General features: G+C 63.2%; 1 protein-coding gene across 8 annotated transcripts; it reads right to left on the bottom strand.

Moving 5' to 3' along the window:
* Positions 1-1,072: 1,072 nt before the first annotated feature.
* LOC143173173 (tropomyosin beta chain) lies at positions 1,073-15,017 on the bottom strand. Of its 8 annotated transcripts, none has more exons than XM_076363305.1 (9): positions 14,866-15,017; positions 13,913-14,038; positions 7,328-7,461; positions 6,158-6,275; positions 5,959-6,029; positions 5,637-5,712; positions 4,913-4,975; positions 4,514-4,583; positions 1,073-1,377 (listed from the first exon to the last, which is right to left on the bottom strand). In XM_076363305.1, exons 1-9 carry the CDS (start codon positions 14,977-14,979, stop codon positions 1,295-1,297), a joined length of 855 nt encoding a protein of 284 aa, XP_076219420.1. In that variant the 5' UTR covers positions 14,980-15,017; the 3' UTR covers positions 1,073-1,294. The 8 variants fall into 8 exon arrangements, with proteins under 8 accessions (XP_076219420.1, XP_076219418.1, XP_076219424.1 ...); XM_076363303.1 differs by lacking the exon at positions 5,637-5,712 and adding an exon at positions 5,107-5,182 and having other exon boundaries at positions 14,866-15,013; XM_076363304.1 differs by lacking the exon at positions 1,073-1,377 and adding an exon at positions 3,328-4,179 and having other exon boundaries at positions 14,866-15,014.
* Between the last annotated feature and the right edge of the window lie 209 nt (positions 15,018-15,226).

Below are 15,226 nucleotides of genomic sequence, written 5' to 3'. Positions count from 1 at the left end.
GGAGGACAACCAGAAAATGAGCACCCCATGCAAGGGGAGCCCTTTTCCCTGTAGGAGAAGGTCTCGGAGCCACAAACCAGAGGTGCCGGGCCAGGGGGAGGGCAGGAGGCCGGCAGCACCTGGGCAGGAAAGAGATGCAATCTCACCGCCCTCCTTTCCTGAGCTGAGAGGCACAGCAAATAAAGGAAAGCGGATAACGAAAGCTATCCCTGCCGGCCACTCGCTGGGGCGATGGCCTGGCTCAGCAAGGGGTCAGCATGAATTATGTTTCCTGGCAGCATGAGGCTGTGCTTGTAGGGGGATATCTGCCAAATAGCGTGAGACAACAGGGCTTGGCACACATTGCAGAGGGGCCCGAAGTGGAGGGCAGGACTAGATCATGACTTTGGGCATCCCCAGGGAATCCAGTCCGTTTTGGTGATGGCGATGAGGCACATCCTGCTGCTCTTCTCTTTGTGTTGGAGAAAATACAGCAAGCCAGGAGCAAACTTCCTGAATGCTTTGGGAAGTGGTTGCCTACTGCATTAATATTTGCTGGTTTATACAGCTGTCCCTCAGGCAGGCATTCAGCAACTGGTAATAGAAAATGCAACTAGTACGTGGGGTAAGCAGCTAACCACAGACCTGGAGAAGACCCTGATAACTAGTAATGTGTGCGTGCATGGTCACAGGCTTGTATGCATGCTCGAACATGAACCATGAAGCAGACTCCATGGAGAGGTCAAAGACCTTGTGGCTTCCCTAAATAGGTAACATGCTGGCTGTGGAAAGGACACGCCAATGACATATGTCTATCACTGTGCACTTGAAGAGGATGGTCAGTTTGGACTGAGCTTGAGAGGTGGAGGTTTCCTGTGCATCCCAAAGAAGCGACGGGGACGAGGGAAGGCAGCCGAAGCTGTGTGCGTCATTGCTCCCAGCCCCCTGTGGCTGCAAAGGACATCCTTACACCGGCCATACCCACCCTGGACCCGAGCCCCTCCAGAGCCTCCTTGCACAAACTGGGCAGGGAGACCCCCACCACGCCTCCCAGAGCCTGCATCTACCCACAAGGACCAAGCGCACCCATCCATCTTGTCAAACTGCTTTAATATTTGGACATGAAGACAGGACAGAGCCAGTCAGGCTGTGCACAGACAAGACGCCCCCGAGCCACGGTGTAAGGCTGCAGGGCTTCCCTTCTCAATGGATGTGTGGATTTGGCCAAGACGCAGTTCAGCTGATGACGTCCTGAGCGTGCCAGTGGGGTGCACGTGTGGGGTAGGGAAGAGGGACGGGGGCTCCCCAGGGCAGCTCAGAGGTTGTTCAGCTCCAACAAGGTCTGGTCCAGGACCTGGTGGATGCCCACGTTCTCTTCTTTGGCACTGGCCAGACTCTCTGTGAATAAAAGGTACACCCAGCCACACACACAGACACAGCCCAAGTGTACCCAGATGCAGCCAGACCCACGCACACCACACCAAGCACAGACACACGCACACAGATGGACGTTTCAGTATGGTGACAGCCTCTAGCCGAGCGGGGCATCCCTGTGGAGCAGAGTCCACACAAGCAGCCCCATCACCGGCAGGGATGAGCCCAGCCGCTCCGGGACCTGCTGGGGTGGCCAGGCCAGCCAGGCTAGTCACTGGGGGCAGATGGGCCCCACTCTTCAGCCTTTCCCTCCTCCCACGGTGCCCTGTTGCCCATGGCCAGGCCCTCCGCAGCGCAGGTACCGCTGGCGGGTACAATTCCTTGGCCAGCCACCAGCACGTCCTGCCCCGGGGCATCACCACCGGCAGGCTGTGGGCATGTGCACAAACCCTTGGCTAGCAAAAGAGGAGAGCCAGTGCCTGCTGCATGACCCAGCGGTGCTCCTTGAAGAAAAGGAGTGAGACAGCAGCCCGGGAGGACGGGCAGAGAGGACAGCAGAGAGAGAAGGAGCAGAGCTAACGAGGCTGCAGGGATGAGCTCTGCCAGGCAGCCTGCTGCCAAGGCAGCCTCCTCTGGTGTTCACTTCCAAATGGCATCCTCCTTCCCTCCAGAGACGGGGATGGGACGAGAGCTCTGCCCACCCAGCCCCATCTCCCAGCGCTCCCTGCTGGGCTCTTCTCTGTCCCCTGCCCCAAGTTTGGGGCAGTGGGTGCTGCCGGGTCCCCAGCTCCTATCCCAGCCCTCCCAGCAGCCTGCAGGGACCCCACTCTGAGGGGATCCTCCCTCCACAGTTTGGGGTGACCAGAGTGAGGAGGAAGAGGCTGGCCGCTGACTCCTGGGACAAGGGGAGGAAGGCAGCAATACAAACCACTGCATCCCTCGCCAGCAGGGCCAGGCTGATGCCAGGGGACAGCCATCACTGCATGGGAATTCCAGTACATCACAAAAACCCTCATTCCTCTCCCAGGAAAAACTAATAAGCTCCAGAGGTTCTCCCTGTCCCCCATAAGCAGGGCGGTTACCCCCGGGGGGATAAGTCAAGGCTCCACACCCCACTTAGCCCCAGTGGGGAGTGGGCAGGGGCTCCCAGCCCTGAGCCAGCCTGGCCGAAACGGGGCAGGGAGGCTGCACTGGGGCCGGGAACTCCGGGCAGCTCAGTTGTTAAGTTCAGTAAGGATGACCCGCAGCTCGTTAGTGAGAACGCGGTTTTTCTCGGCCTCCTGCCGGGAGCGCTCTAGAGAAAACGGAGACGTCAGCGCAGCAGAGGAAAGAGAGAGAGAAAGGCGAGTTAGTGAAAAGAGACAGCGTTCCCCAAAGCCCTCGATGGAAATCCTGCAGCCGCCCAGCCAGCAGCGGGGATGAGCTCGGCTGGCAGGAGGAGGCAGCCGGTCCCAGGGCAAGGACGGGGCTGTGGGTCCATCAATTTGGGAACTGGGTTGTGGGGCAGGGTAGGATGCTGAGGAAGGAGGAGGAGGATCAGGGACCCATTTAGGGATCGCTGCTGAAGGGCAGGGGCAGCCCCTTCGTTGAGGGAGGGTGATGCAGGAGAGATGCCAGGGCTGAGACCGCTGCTTGCAGGCAACGGCTGGGAGTGGGGACAGGGAATGGACAGGACCAGGTCTAACCCTGCTATTTCAGGCCAAAAGTCATGGAGAGGATGGCATGAGATGAGGAAAGATGGTACGAGAGCTAGGGGGCTGGTGGGGGTCATCCCCCGGGCCGAGGTGCAAAGGGCCCCATCCCGCTCAGCTTGGCAGCACGGGAGCCGCTCAGGGCTCAGCCACAGCCGTCCCGAGAGTCCCACGGCTGTGAGCTGCCTGCAACCACCTCCTACCACCCAGCTGCCAGCACCCGCGTGAGACAGGCAGGAGATGAGGGACAGAGCGGCATGAAGAAAAAAAAGGAGAAACCAAGGAAAGGAAATGCTTTATTGAGACCAACTCAGTAACCCAGAGGGACAGAACATAAAAGAAAAGTCATGAAATGCAAACTGAAGAGCGATGTGGAAAGGACAGAAGGGAGGCAGGGGTGATGGAGGAGCCGGGGGTCTGGGGGCTGCCTGCCTGGCAAAGGGCTGCCTGCACAGCCGGACCCAACCCTCCCGTCGTGGTTTAACCTCAGCCAGCAACTGGGCACCACACATCCCCCGGGCCTGAGCTTTGGCGGTGGAGGTGCCACTGCCCCTGTGCAGGTCCTCCCCACCCTGGGCCCAGCAAGCAGCACTGGGGAGGGCTTTGCTGGTGGGGGTGTGGGGAGGCAGGTGGCCCGCCGGCCCTGGAGCTGCGGGGTCTCCGGTGCTTGTGCTGCTGGGGGGTCGAGGAGGGAGCTGCTGGAGCGAAGGGGTCCTGGGCACAGCCCTGTTCCCCACTGGGCAATGCTGGGGCACGGACCTGCAACTGCATAGGCACTGTCCACCCAGCACATGGGGGTCCCAGGGGCTGTTCCCCTCCCCTGCCAAACACCCCTAAGCACCTACAGCTCTTCTCCCCACAAAGAGGGCTATTGCGGGAATACCCCGGGCTGGCTCCTGTCCCAAAGGAGCCAACGGACAGGCACGGGCTAGGAAGGACAGAAGAGGACAGAGCGGACAGGGAGAGCAGTGGGATGGCTGGGCAGGCAAGTGGCCAAGCTGGGGAGGGGAGAGGCAGGTGGGGGGGTGCAGTGCTGGTGCCCGGCGGGGGGCTCAGAGGGAGGTGATGTCGTTAAGTGCATTGTCCAGCTCCTCGCTGATGGCTTTGTACTTCATCTTCTGTGCATACACTTCGTCTGCAGGCAGGGGGCAGGCGGGGGGCAGACGGTGGAGGAGGGCAGGGGGCGGGCGGCAGAGAGAGAGAGAGTGGCTGTGAGCGGGGGGCCAAGGGCAGCGGGAGCATGCGGGCACAGGTGGCGTGGATGCGGCCCTATTCCCCACCCGAGGGCAGAGCCCAGAGCCCAGCAGCTCTGCGCTCCCACAGCGGACACCACGGTATCCAGCCTCCCCCCTCCCGGAACTCCTGCCCACCCCCTCACCCCGGCCAAGCCCTGTTCGACCCCACCAGGGGCATGTCCCAGCAAGTGCTCACTGGGAAAGAGGGATACAGGGCCAGCGGGGACATTGTACCTTCTAGATCATCGATGGTTTTCTCCAGCTTTGCCACAGACCTCTCTGCAAACTCTGCTCGGGTCTCAGCCTGTGGAAGCATGGGGGGGAGAGGGTGAGCGGCAGGGCATGATGGGGACAGTGCAGGCTGCACAGCACCCCAAATCTGCCCCATCTGCATCTCCCATACCACCCCCCACGAGCCCTCCCCTGGGAAAGGAAAGGGACAAGTACCTTGTGGACCCCCACACCCTAAACCAGAGCAGGCTGATACCCCCCATGGGGGCATCCCAAACCCAGACACTTGTCACGCTGTAGTTTTGGGAAGGGTGAGAGAACACGGGCATAATGGTGTCAAAACCCACATGGGATGGCAAACTCACGCCTGCACCGATGCAGTGCTGGCCCCACACCCCTTACCTCCTTCAGTTTTTCCCCTAGAAGCTTGATTTCCTCCTCATACTTGTCCTCCTTGGTGGAATACTGCAGAGAAAGAGACAGGTGCCTGTGAGCCCCATGGGACACCTCCCACCGTCCTTCACCCCAGCAGGAGACCCCAGCACCCCCAGACCCCAAGCACTCTGCCCAGCCCCAGCAGCCCCGACGGGTCCTACCTTGTCAGCCTGGGCCTCCAGGGACTTCAAGTTGTTGGTGACAATTTTCAGCTCCTCCTCTAGGTCACCACATTTACTACATCCCAAGTAGGGGCCGCCAGGAGGGGGAGCAGGGCCAAGGGGCAGGTGGAGGAGAGAGGGAGGAGCAGAAAAAGCGGGTGCGGGGAAGGAGGAAAGAAAGAGAGAGAACAAGTTGAGAGAGGAGAAAACTCAGCGCAGGTGGAGAAGGAGCAGAGATGCTGCGAGCAGGAGCTGCTGGGACGCATCCGTTCATCCGTTCCTCGTGCCTCCTCAAATGGACGCCCCGTGCATCACTGCCGGCTGGGCTCTTGCCAGCCCCACCGAGAAGGAGAGCAGGCATGGAGGGATGGAGGAGCGTGCCCAGCCTGCGCCCACTGGAGGGGGAGGCAAGGGGAGGTCGGTGGCGGAACTAGCGGTGCAGAGAGGAGAGAGGTGGCTTGCACGGTTTGAGAGACAGCAACAGAGAGAGGGGGGCTGCTGCACGTCGCCCCGCGCCCCTGCCCCAGTACCTCTTCCTCTGAGGCAATGAGGGATTTGAGAGTCTGGTCCATGGTCCGCAGCTCTTCTTCCAACTGTCTCACTCGGCTGGGGTGGAAGAGGGGCACCCCGGGGGAGGACAGCAGAGAACAGGGTCAAGGATGTGCTGCTGGTGGCCTGGCATCCCCCCACCCCCAGCCTGCAAGCCCAGGGACCACCCCGATGGCAGACTGCAGCTCCCAGGGAGGGACATCCCCGTCCCCATGCAGATATCCCCATCCCCACGGCTGCCAGGGACCTGGGGCAAGGGCTGCATGGGACCCCCGCGCGCTGCCTGCCGGGAGCCCCACTCACCTCTCCGCCACCTCTGCCCTCTCCTCTGAGCGCTCCAGCTCTCCCTCAAGGACGACCAGCTTGCGGGCGACCTGTCGACGGCAGCAAGAGGCACGTGTCAGCCCCGTGCTTGCCCCGGCTGGGGGCACAGGGCTGCGAGGAGGCAGCCCCAGGTGCTGCCAGGGGGTCAGGACTGGGAGAAGGGGGCGTGGGCATTCACCTCCTCGTATTTGCGGTCAGCCTCCTCTGCTATGTGCTTTGCCTCCTTCAGTTGCATTTCCTGGAGCTCCATCTTCTCCTCATCCTTCATGGCCCTGTTTTCGATGACCTTCATGCCTCTGAGGAAAGCCCAAGCCAGAAGATGTTACTGCCGTGGGTTGAGGTGGCACCTGCACCTCCTGCCTGCTCACTGTACCCATCCGCCAGCTCCAGAGACATGGGACATCACATGGGGATGCTGGCACTCGCTGGCCACCCCATGCAGTAGGGTCACACCAGTGGTACCCCAAGCATGCTCCTGTGCACAATTGAAGCAGCGGAGCTGGCCCCAGGGCCATGTTCCAGAGCGAGGAGATGTGGCTACAGTGCCTCTCAACTAGGCAGGTCCTGAACCCATCATTTGGGGGGGAAAATGTGTGCAGCCCAGGATGAGACAGCCGCAATGTCCACAAAAGCAGCCTGACAGGCCAGCAACCTTTACGAAATGCTAGAAAACCTCCTGTGGCAAAGCCTTTTCCCATTCAGGGGCGATGCTCACAAACAGGGGTCACCGAACCCCTGTGAATCCCTGCGGCAGGGACTCCTGTGGACACTCCTCTCGCTCAGATGCTGTTGCTCAAACTGGTCTTTGGCAATGGAAGGAAGAGCTCACGCAACTGTCAGGAATGCTGTGACACGTCTGGGCACTCCCATACAACCTGAGTGCCCTTGCCTGCCCGGCTCCTGCCTGGGAAACCTGCTTGCTGCAAGGATGGGGCAACACACTTTGCAGGGCTGTTTGTTTGAACGAGGCTGATTCGTTCTCAAAAGCTAACTTTGGTTCCCAGGCACAGATGTCCCCTCCTGGGCTGTTGTTCAGCCCTTGAGCATAGGAAGCTACTCTGGGGCAGAAAACAGGCTCCAAGCACCCTCTGGCTTTTGTTACAGCCTGGTATTTGTATTAACACCGGAGCAGATTTTTCAGGATTTTATGGGTGCCCTGGAAATTTCAAAGCCTTTTTAAGAACGCCTGTATCTGGGGGACTTCTCTGTGTTGTGGCTTTGCTCTCTCCCTTCGGGGTCTGCAGGAAAACCAACGCAAACCCGCAGAGGGACCCCACTGCGAAACCAAGGGGGCTGCCTGCAATCAGTGATGACCCAATGCCACCCCTGCTGTCCCTTCCTATCACACCTCTCGCTCTCATCAGCCGCCTTCTCAGCCTCCTCCAGCTTCTGCAGGGCGGTGGCCAGGCGCTCCTGGGCTCGGTCCAGCTCCTCCTCCACCAGCTGAATACGGCGGTTCAGAGAAGCCACTTCAGCCTCAGCCTGGGGAAGCAGAAACCCCTCGGTCACTCCATGTCTCATATATGTATATATCTCTAAAAAGCATTTTCAGCGTTTACTTCTGCATTCACTATCCAGAACACCCCTTGGCACCATGCAACAAGGCAGCACTCGCTGGAATGGGATGCCCGACCACACATCCCCTCATCTTTCTATAGGGCCAATGGAGTTTTCTCCATTCCTAGTGCCCTGTTTGATGCTGGCTCCTCCTGGCCACGCAACCAGAGCCCACCACGTGCAGCCCCTCCACCATGTCCTCGCACCTCCAGCTCCAGCCCTGGAGAGGAACGAGGCGTGTTCGCTGGGGTAGGGTGGCCAGAGCAGCCGTGCCGTCACAGGGATGGTATTTGGGGTTTGCAGAACAGTGAGTAAAGGGGGAGGAATGCCCTGTGTGGCTTCGCTCCCGAAAAGGAGATCGGAGCTGCTTGTGGATTTCCTGTTTACGGAGGCGGTGGAGCGAGCCGGGAGCCTCTCCTGCAGGAACCCCCCTGGCTCTGCGCAATGGGGCAGCCTGAAGCCGAGCACGGCCCCCCCCAAGATGATATACAGCGCAGCGACAGGGGCAATGGAGCGAGTCACCCTCGGCAGGCTGGCGCCCGGCCAAGCTGCAGCCACCAGGGCTCGTGGGACCAGGGCCCCCCGCTCTCCCAGGCTCCCCGCGCGCAGGGCCGGGAGCTGGGGCCAGCCAGGAGCGGTGGCCCTGGCCCCCTGCCAGCCCCTCGACGCCTAGCCTCGCGCTCTTTCCATTTGGTAAAGGCCTCCTGCTCCATCACCACCGCTGGGAAATGCTGCCTCAGCAGCTCCAGGCCCTGCTCCCCGCTGGGGGGACTGCGGGGAAGACAAACTCTGGGTACGAAGGGACGGGTGGCGATAAGACCTCACCGCGGGGAGCAGCCCCATGCACCAAGACTCAGGGAGGCATGCACCAACCCGGGGGATAAGGTCTCCTGCTTATTCACAGGCTGGAGCAGGCCTGGCTGGCCACATGCTCCAGTGCCGGGAATGCACCGGAGGACGTTGGCCAAGCCGGGGGATGGTGGGAGCAGTGAGGGGCTGTCACCCTGCGTGGCCCTGCTGAGCACCCACGGTCCCCCGTGGCGAGCTGGCAGGGTGGGGACAGGTATACCCGGCACCTCTCTGAGCAGGGCACCCGGCGGCATGCCAGGAGGGTGGCCAGCCCCACGGCTGCAACAACAGCCGCCTCCGCCCTGTGAACACCCTTTTTCTGGGCTCACCGAGAGCTCGTCCCCAGCCATACAGCCCAATGGGGAGCTGGGGCTGGCCCCTGCGGTGCGATGCTCTGCCTGTGGCATCTGGCTCACCCCAGCGGGAGCTTTTTTCCCAGGGAATCACCCCCAAAGTGGGTCAGAGCTGCCCAGATGGACACTTGGGAACATGAGCTCTCCAGCAGCACCAAGTGACCGGGGAACCCGATCTGCGGCTGCAGGAAGGGGCCATTTCCTCCGCACACAGCCCGAGTGACAACAACCCGGGTACCGCACCCAGCTCTGCCGCTCCTGATATGGTGAGGATGTTAAAGGAGCGGGCATAGGAAAAAGAAAGAAAAAAACCCAGCCCCAACAACAATAAAAAAGCCAAACCAGGAACAAGCTGCAGCTTGGAAATGCCATCCCACTGCCAGAGTGGAAATTTTGGCCTGTGGCAGCGTGAAGGGATGGCTTGTCCCTGCGAAGGGACACGCTGGAGAGCTGAAGGCTCTGCGACTGCTGCGGCCCGGACCGCAGAGCCCGCTGGAAGCCAGACAAGAACCTGGGCGTGAGATTTTTAGCTGTGCATACTGCCGGCCTCCGAGGGAGGGGATCCTTTCCCAGGATCTGCCCGACCCCAAGCAGAGCTGGCCGCTGACTGCTCCCCGGTACCCCGCCAGCCGGGGATGCCCTGGGGAGCCCTGCTGCATGGAGCATCCCTTGCAGGACCCATGAAGGAAGCAGCTGGAGGAGGTAGCCCGGAGGCAGGGACACTGCCCGAAGCCCCCTGCCCCGGGGGCTCTCGCCAGCCGCCGCGGCACCTGGATGTCAGCGCCCTCCGGCTCCCCCGGGACCTCCCGGCGTTCCGCCCCCGGGGCAGCCAGCTCGGCTGCCGGGGCGGGGGGGGGTAGGGGGGTGGCCGGGGCCAGCCCGCGGGGAAGGATGCCGGCGGCGGGGTCGGAGCCGATGGGGCATCCCCGGGAGCTGCCGGGGCGCCCCCCGCCGCGCCGTGGCCCCCCCCTCCCCGCCCCGGCTGCCCTTACCCGCTCCCGGGCCTGCCGCTCGGCATCGGCCTCCCGCTGCAGGTGCTCGGCGCGCTCCTCCGCCTCGTCGGCCACCTGCTGCAGGCTCTGGATCTTCTTCTTGACGGCGTCGATGGAGCTGATGCCGGCCATGGCGGGGGGCTGCCGGCGGGGAGGCCGCGCCGCCGAGCCCTTTGTGGGATCCGCCCGGCTCGGGCAGGAAGCGCTCAGGCAGCGGCCGCTCCCGCCGCCCGCCCTGCCTCCATCCCTTCCTGCTCCTCCTCCTCCTACTCCTCCTCCTCCTGCTGCCACCGGCCGACCTGGGCCGCCGCTCCCCCGGGCAGCGCACACGGACCCCCGGGCAGGGTGCACGGTGCCGACTCCCGGCAAGGGACAGTCCCCACATCAGGAGGGGTGCGCAGTCCCCCCCACCTCAAATAGGACATAGGGTGGCCCCCTGGGCAGGATGCATGGTCCTCCCCAGGCAGGGGTCACTGTCTCTAGCCCCCCAGGGCAAGACACGCAGTGGCTTCTGGGCAGGACACACTGTCCCCCCGCCCCGGGCAGGGTGCATTGTGCCCCCCCAGGCAGATGCACGGTCCCCACTGGCAGGGCACATGGTACCCCCAGACAGGGCACACAGTGCTCCCCAGGATACGGGACACAGCCACCCCCAAGGCAGGGCACATAGCCCCCTCCCTGGGCAGGGTGCCTGGTGCCCCCCTGGCAGGGGTGCACAGTCCCATCGAAATCCCCCCGAGTGATGGAAAGGAGCCCAGGAGTCCATTTCCCTGGGGAAAAAGGGGCCCAGGGAGTCTGGAAGTGCCAGAGCCTGGCCCCTGTGAGCCCCCATGGGCACAGGAGCAGTGTACCCATGTGTGCTCCCCAAGCTCTTCCCCCGACACCCTCTTCTGCAGAGCTGAGGGGGGTCTTGGACTTTTGCTCCATAGGGGCCATAGGTAAGTCAATGAGACGCACGGGGCAGATGGGGCAGAACCCACTCCTGGGCACCCTCCTGGGTGGGCTGGAGCCCCGGGCACAGCCAGGTTCCCAGAGGCCATCCTGGTCAGCCCCTTGGCATCCGCTCCCCCAAGTGAGGAACTGGCCGGCAGCCCCACAGAGACCCATGGGGCCCACAGAGCCCCCTGCACCCCCCAGCTGCCCTGGGGGCTCTGCCCTGTGTGGGACGCTAGTCCCCAGCTCCGAGCTCTGCATCCTGGCCAGGGCACATGCCCTGATCCATAAGGAGGGGCCGGCGCTGATGGCACTCAATCCTCCCTTAAGGAGCTCTGACAGCTCCTGGGCAGCCCTGGCTGCACTTCACACCTGCCTCCAGGGACGCCAATTCCCGGGCTGACCCCGATGGCTGCCCTCAGCTCTGGGGCCAGGGGTCCTGGGGGGAACCCGGCCGCACCGCCGACAGAGCCCTGCAGCCCTGCGTCCCCCTGCCAAGCAGCATCAGAAGAGGCGGCACTGCGGGTCCCCAGAGAGCACATGGCCTTGGGCTTGGCCTTGGTCCCAGCCGGTCCTGCCCTGCTCCCAGCGTGACGCCTGGATGCCAAGAGCGCTCCCAAGCCGGTGCACGGGGCCCGGAGCGAAAATGTGGGACCCCGGCAGCAATGGGGCAGGGGTCAGCTGGCTGCAGGAAGGCAGGGGGCAGGTTGGGGGGCAGGTTGGGGGGACAGCCACCCTGGTCCCGTGGTGGCCAGGCTGGGTGCCTCCTGCTCTGGCCCCACCCAGGGATGCAGTCACTTCCCAGCAGAACCCCGTTCCCTCCCACCGGCTCGGGGAATCGCCAAATAAGAGCAAAGTCTCGGCAGGGGAGAGCAACCGGGGCGGGAACTTGGGTGAAGCTTTCGGGATCATGGCCTGGGAACGGCGGAGTTTCTCTGGGCCCCACTGGGGTGGCCAGGGACAGGCCACCGGCTGGGGACGCAGGGGGCTGGAGGGGGCTGCTCTGACTAAACCCGCTGTCCCGGCTGCACCGTGCCCAGCAGCCCCTGCCCGCATCCTGCCGTGGGCACCGTGGGCTGTCCCTCCTGGGGACAAGAGGTGGTGGGGCCACGGTGGCCTTGCAGAGCTGCTGGGAAGGGGCCGCCAGTGACGTGGAGCTGCCGATCAGGAGTCAGGCGCTCCCTGGTCTGTGCCACCATTTGACTCCCCTCCAAGTGCCCAGGGGGTCGCTTTGCACCCCTTAGTGAAGTCCCCGAGGACTTTGTGCACTGCCACCCAGTGCCAGAGGCAGGGCAGTGCCAGAGCAGGGGGAGATTTACTGTTTTGAGGCATTTGTTGACATTTTTGCCGAGAGCAGGAGCCTGCCTGGATCGCTGTGATAGGCCCTGACCTGGCCGAAGGACACTCTGTGCTCACAGGCACATGCTGTCCTGGCAGCCGAGGGGGGCACAGGGGTCGCTAGGGAGGCAGGCGGGTGGGCTCTAAGGGTTTACCCTGCGCTTCCTTCATTGGAGCTGGGAGCTGCGGTGTGCCTTGCCCCGGGGAGGAGGTGACACCAGCCCTGGCACTTAGCACTGTCAGCATGTTCAGGTCCCTGGTGCAGGGACCTGGTGAATCCCAGAGCCCCGTGCATGGCGCAGCCTGTCCAGGCTTCAGCATGGAGCCGGGGTGGCTGCGCTGGTGATGGGCTCCCAGCCCTGCCCGTGGCACCCACTGCAGCCAGCCTGCCCTCCCTGACGCTGCTCCTTCACCATGCCTCCCCTGCCAGCCCTTCCCCGGAGAGGTCGGTAGTTCACGTCCCCTGTATCCGCTGGGACAGGACTCTGCGTGCCGAAGTCCGCAGACTGGCCAAGCTGCTGTGGACTGAGAGCGGGGACACACACCCTCCCTGCCCAGGACGGCATTGCACAGCCTGCTGCCAGCAGCAAACCACTCCACACCCCATGGCTGACGTCTGCCCAGTGCCACCGTTTGCCCCTTCCTCTGAGCCCCACACTGGGGACGTCCCATCCACGCTCAGCCAGACCCCACACTGCGTTTGCCCTGCCCTGCACCAGCATGGGTCCAGTCAGACCAGTATGGACCCCGCTACACATGGCAGCCGCCCTAGCCAGCTTGACGTGCCTGCTCCACGCCAAGATAAATGTGCCCTTCCGGAGGATTGTCAATGTTTTAACTACTTGGTTTACTATCTAACTAAACTGGGGCAGGTCCATAGGGTCAGCAAACAACGCTGGGGAGCCCCCCAGCCACTCCCCGGGGACTCCAGGCCACCCCAGGGACTTGTGCTGCCGCTGCTCGTCCTTGTCTGCTCACCCTTGTCCTTGGCGGCCACCTCAGAGATTTGACGCATCTCCCCCATTTAGCTCCATAAACCAGCTGGGATTGAATTTTTTGTTCTCAATCCTAAAAAGCCTGGCTGTGCCCTGCTGGCCGTGCTCCAGCCGGCTCCCCTTTAGCTTCTCCTCCAGTTTCCAGGGTTGGTTTTCATCAAAGAAGGACTGGCTATCAAAAGGAGGATTTATTTATAGGGTGTCAAATACCCTGTGTGGCACCACAGGTCGTTATACCCTGTTCCTGAGCGGCTCTATGGCCACACACAGCTGTTCCACCCTTCATCCTGGCCGGGCACAAGCCCATTTCAACACCTTCCTAACATCTCCCCAGTGGGATCCATTTCCCAGGAGAAACATCAGTCACAGCACTAAATAAAACTCTTCCTGGCCTTGCCCTTCCTAGGGTACAGCGTCGCACATTGGACCCCAAAATGACTGAGTCCCCCACACACACCCCGAGCATCCTTCCTCACAGCCAGCACTCGGCAGCTGGCCATGGGCAAGAGCTTTTTCTATTTCTCTCCTCTTTTTTGCTTTCCTGCCACAGTTTATCAAGTGCCACAGAGTTTTTCCTACAAGCACTTGTGAGGCGCGTGCCTGGGGACCAGTGACACAGCTTGGGACACTTGTCCCTGTTAGCTCTGGGGAGCCAGGCAGGCGGCTGCCCACAAAGCTCCAGGCAGGACTGGCAGCCCGAGCGGTGCCCGTCGCAGCTGGCCTGGCCCCCGCACCCCAAGCAGGATCCGTCCGCTCCCTGCCCTGCATCTCAGCCCAGTTCAGTGTCAGCATCACAGGAATGGGATCCTGACAGTCTTCTCCACGGACGCTTTCCATATAAGGCCCCCCTCTTCCTTCACCCCCCCCCGAGGTCCGGCGCCCGCGCAGGGGAGGAGCTGCTGGCGCGCCTACATACGTCTGTAGCTTTCTTCTCCGCCTGCTCCAGCTTCTCCTGGGCCTCCTTGACGGACTCGGAGTACTTCTCCACCTCATCCTCCGTGCCCTTCAGCTTCTTCTGCAGGCCCTGCTGTTCCTCCTCCAGCTGGGGAAGGAACAGAGGGTGGGGGTCAGGGGGAATGGTGGTGCCTGCAAGGCTGGGGGGGCACAGCCATCCTCCTCCCAGGGACACCCAGGCTGGGGGCACAGCAGGAGTACATGGACACACTCCCTCTGTCAACTTTGGGGCCACTCGTCCTTGGGGAGCCCTTGGTTGCCAGGGCCAGAGCAGCTCCCAGCATCCCTCAGCCCGGCAGGGGTAAGGAGGTGGTGGGCTCCCTCCCTGTGTAGGGGACCGGAGAGGTCCTGACCTGGGGACACAGCTCTGGGGGGCACCAAGAAGGTCCCCATCTCTGCGTGGCTGGGGTAGGAGTACGCTGTCCCCAAGGGTCTCCCTGGCAGAGGGATAGGGAGGTGGGACTGGGGTGTCCCGCTAAGATAAGGCATGTTTGACAGGACCAACGTGAGTGGTCAGGGGCGACAGGCTGGAGTGCTGGTCCCTGGGGACAGGCACCTAGCAGGGTAAGGGCCCCAGGGATGGGCAGCCAGCAGGGTGAGGTCCCCAGGTACAGGCACCCAGCGGGGTGAGGTCCCTGTGGGTGTGGACCCAGTGGGGTGAGGTCTCAAGGGCTGGGCACCCCTCGAGCTGGGATCCACAGGCTGGACACCTAGCGCAGGGAGGTCACTGGGGCTAGGCACACCTACGGTGGAGGGTCCCCAGGCTGGACACCCAGCAGGACCAGGTCCCCGGGGCTGGACACCCCTAGAGCAGAGGGTCCCCAGGCTGGACACCCAGCAGGACGGGGTCCCCGGGGCTGGAGACCCTTAAGTCGGGGGTCCCCGGGCAATGCCGGGGGGTCCGTGCGCACCCACCTGCTTGCAGCGGTCCTCCGCCTGCTTCTTGTCGGCCTCCGCCTGCTCGGCGCGGTCGATGGCGTTCTCCTTGTCCAGTTTCAGCATCTGCATCTTCTTCTTGATGGCCTCCATGGTGGCGGCGGGGCGGCGGCGGCGGGGCGCGGGGCGGTGGTGGGGCGCGGAGCACCGGGGGCGGCGGGAGCACCGGGGGCGGCGGGAGCACCGGCACTGCGCCCCCCGCCCCGCCGCGCCGCCTAAGAGCCGGGGAGGGGCCGCGCCGGGCGGGGGCCGCCCCGGCACCTCCCCCGCCGCCCGCCAGCACCTTTTAGGGACAGGCTCGCCACCGGCCGCCGCACCGAGCGGGACGCGGGGGGGGCGG

The sequence above is a fragment of the Aptenodytes patagonicus genome, chromosome Z (genome assembly GCF_965638725.1).
Source record: "Aptenodytes patagonicus chromosome Z, bAptPat1.pri.cur, whole genome shotgun sequence".
Classification (NCBI taxonomy): Eukaryota; Metazoa; Chordata; class Aves; order Sphenisciformes; family Spheniscidae; genus Aptenodytes; species Aptenodytes patagonicus.
Note: the sequence above shows the minus strand (reverse complement) of the source record. Positions and strands in the feature narration are given on the sequence as shown.

Coding starts and splice junctions, on each gene's coding strand:
- LOC143173173 (XM_076363305.1), bottom strand. CDS start 14,979: ATGGAGGCCATCAAGAAGAAGATGCAGATGCTGAAACTGGACAAGGAG. Junction 6,276..7,327: donor GCGGCTGATGAGAGCGAGAG/GTGTGATAGGAA, acceptor GGCTTTCCTCAG/AGGCATGAAGGTCATCGAAA. Junction 1,378..4,513: donor AACCATCGATGATCTAGAAG/GTACAATGTCCC, acceptor TTTTATTCACAG/AGAGTCTGGCCAGTGCCAAA.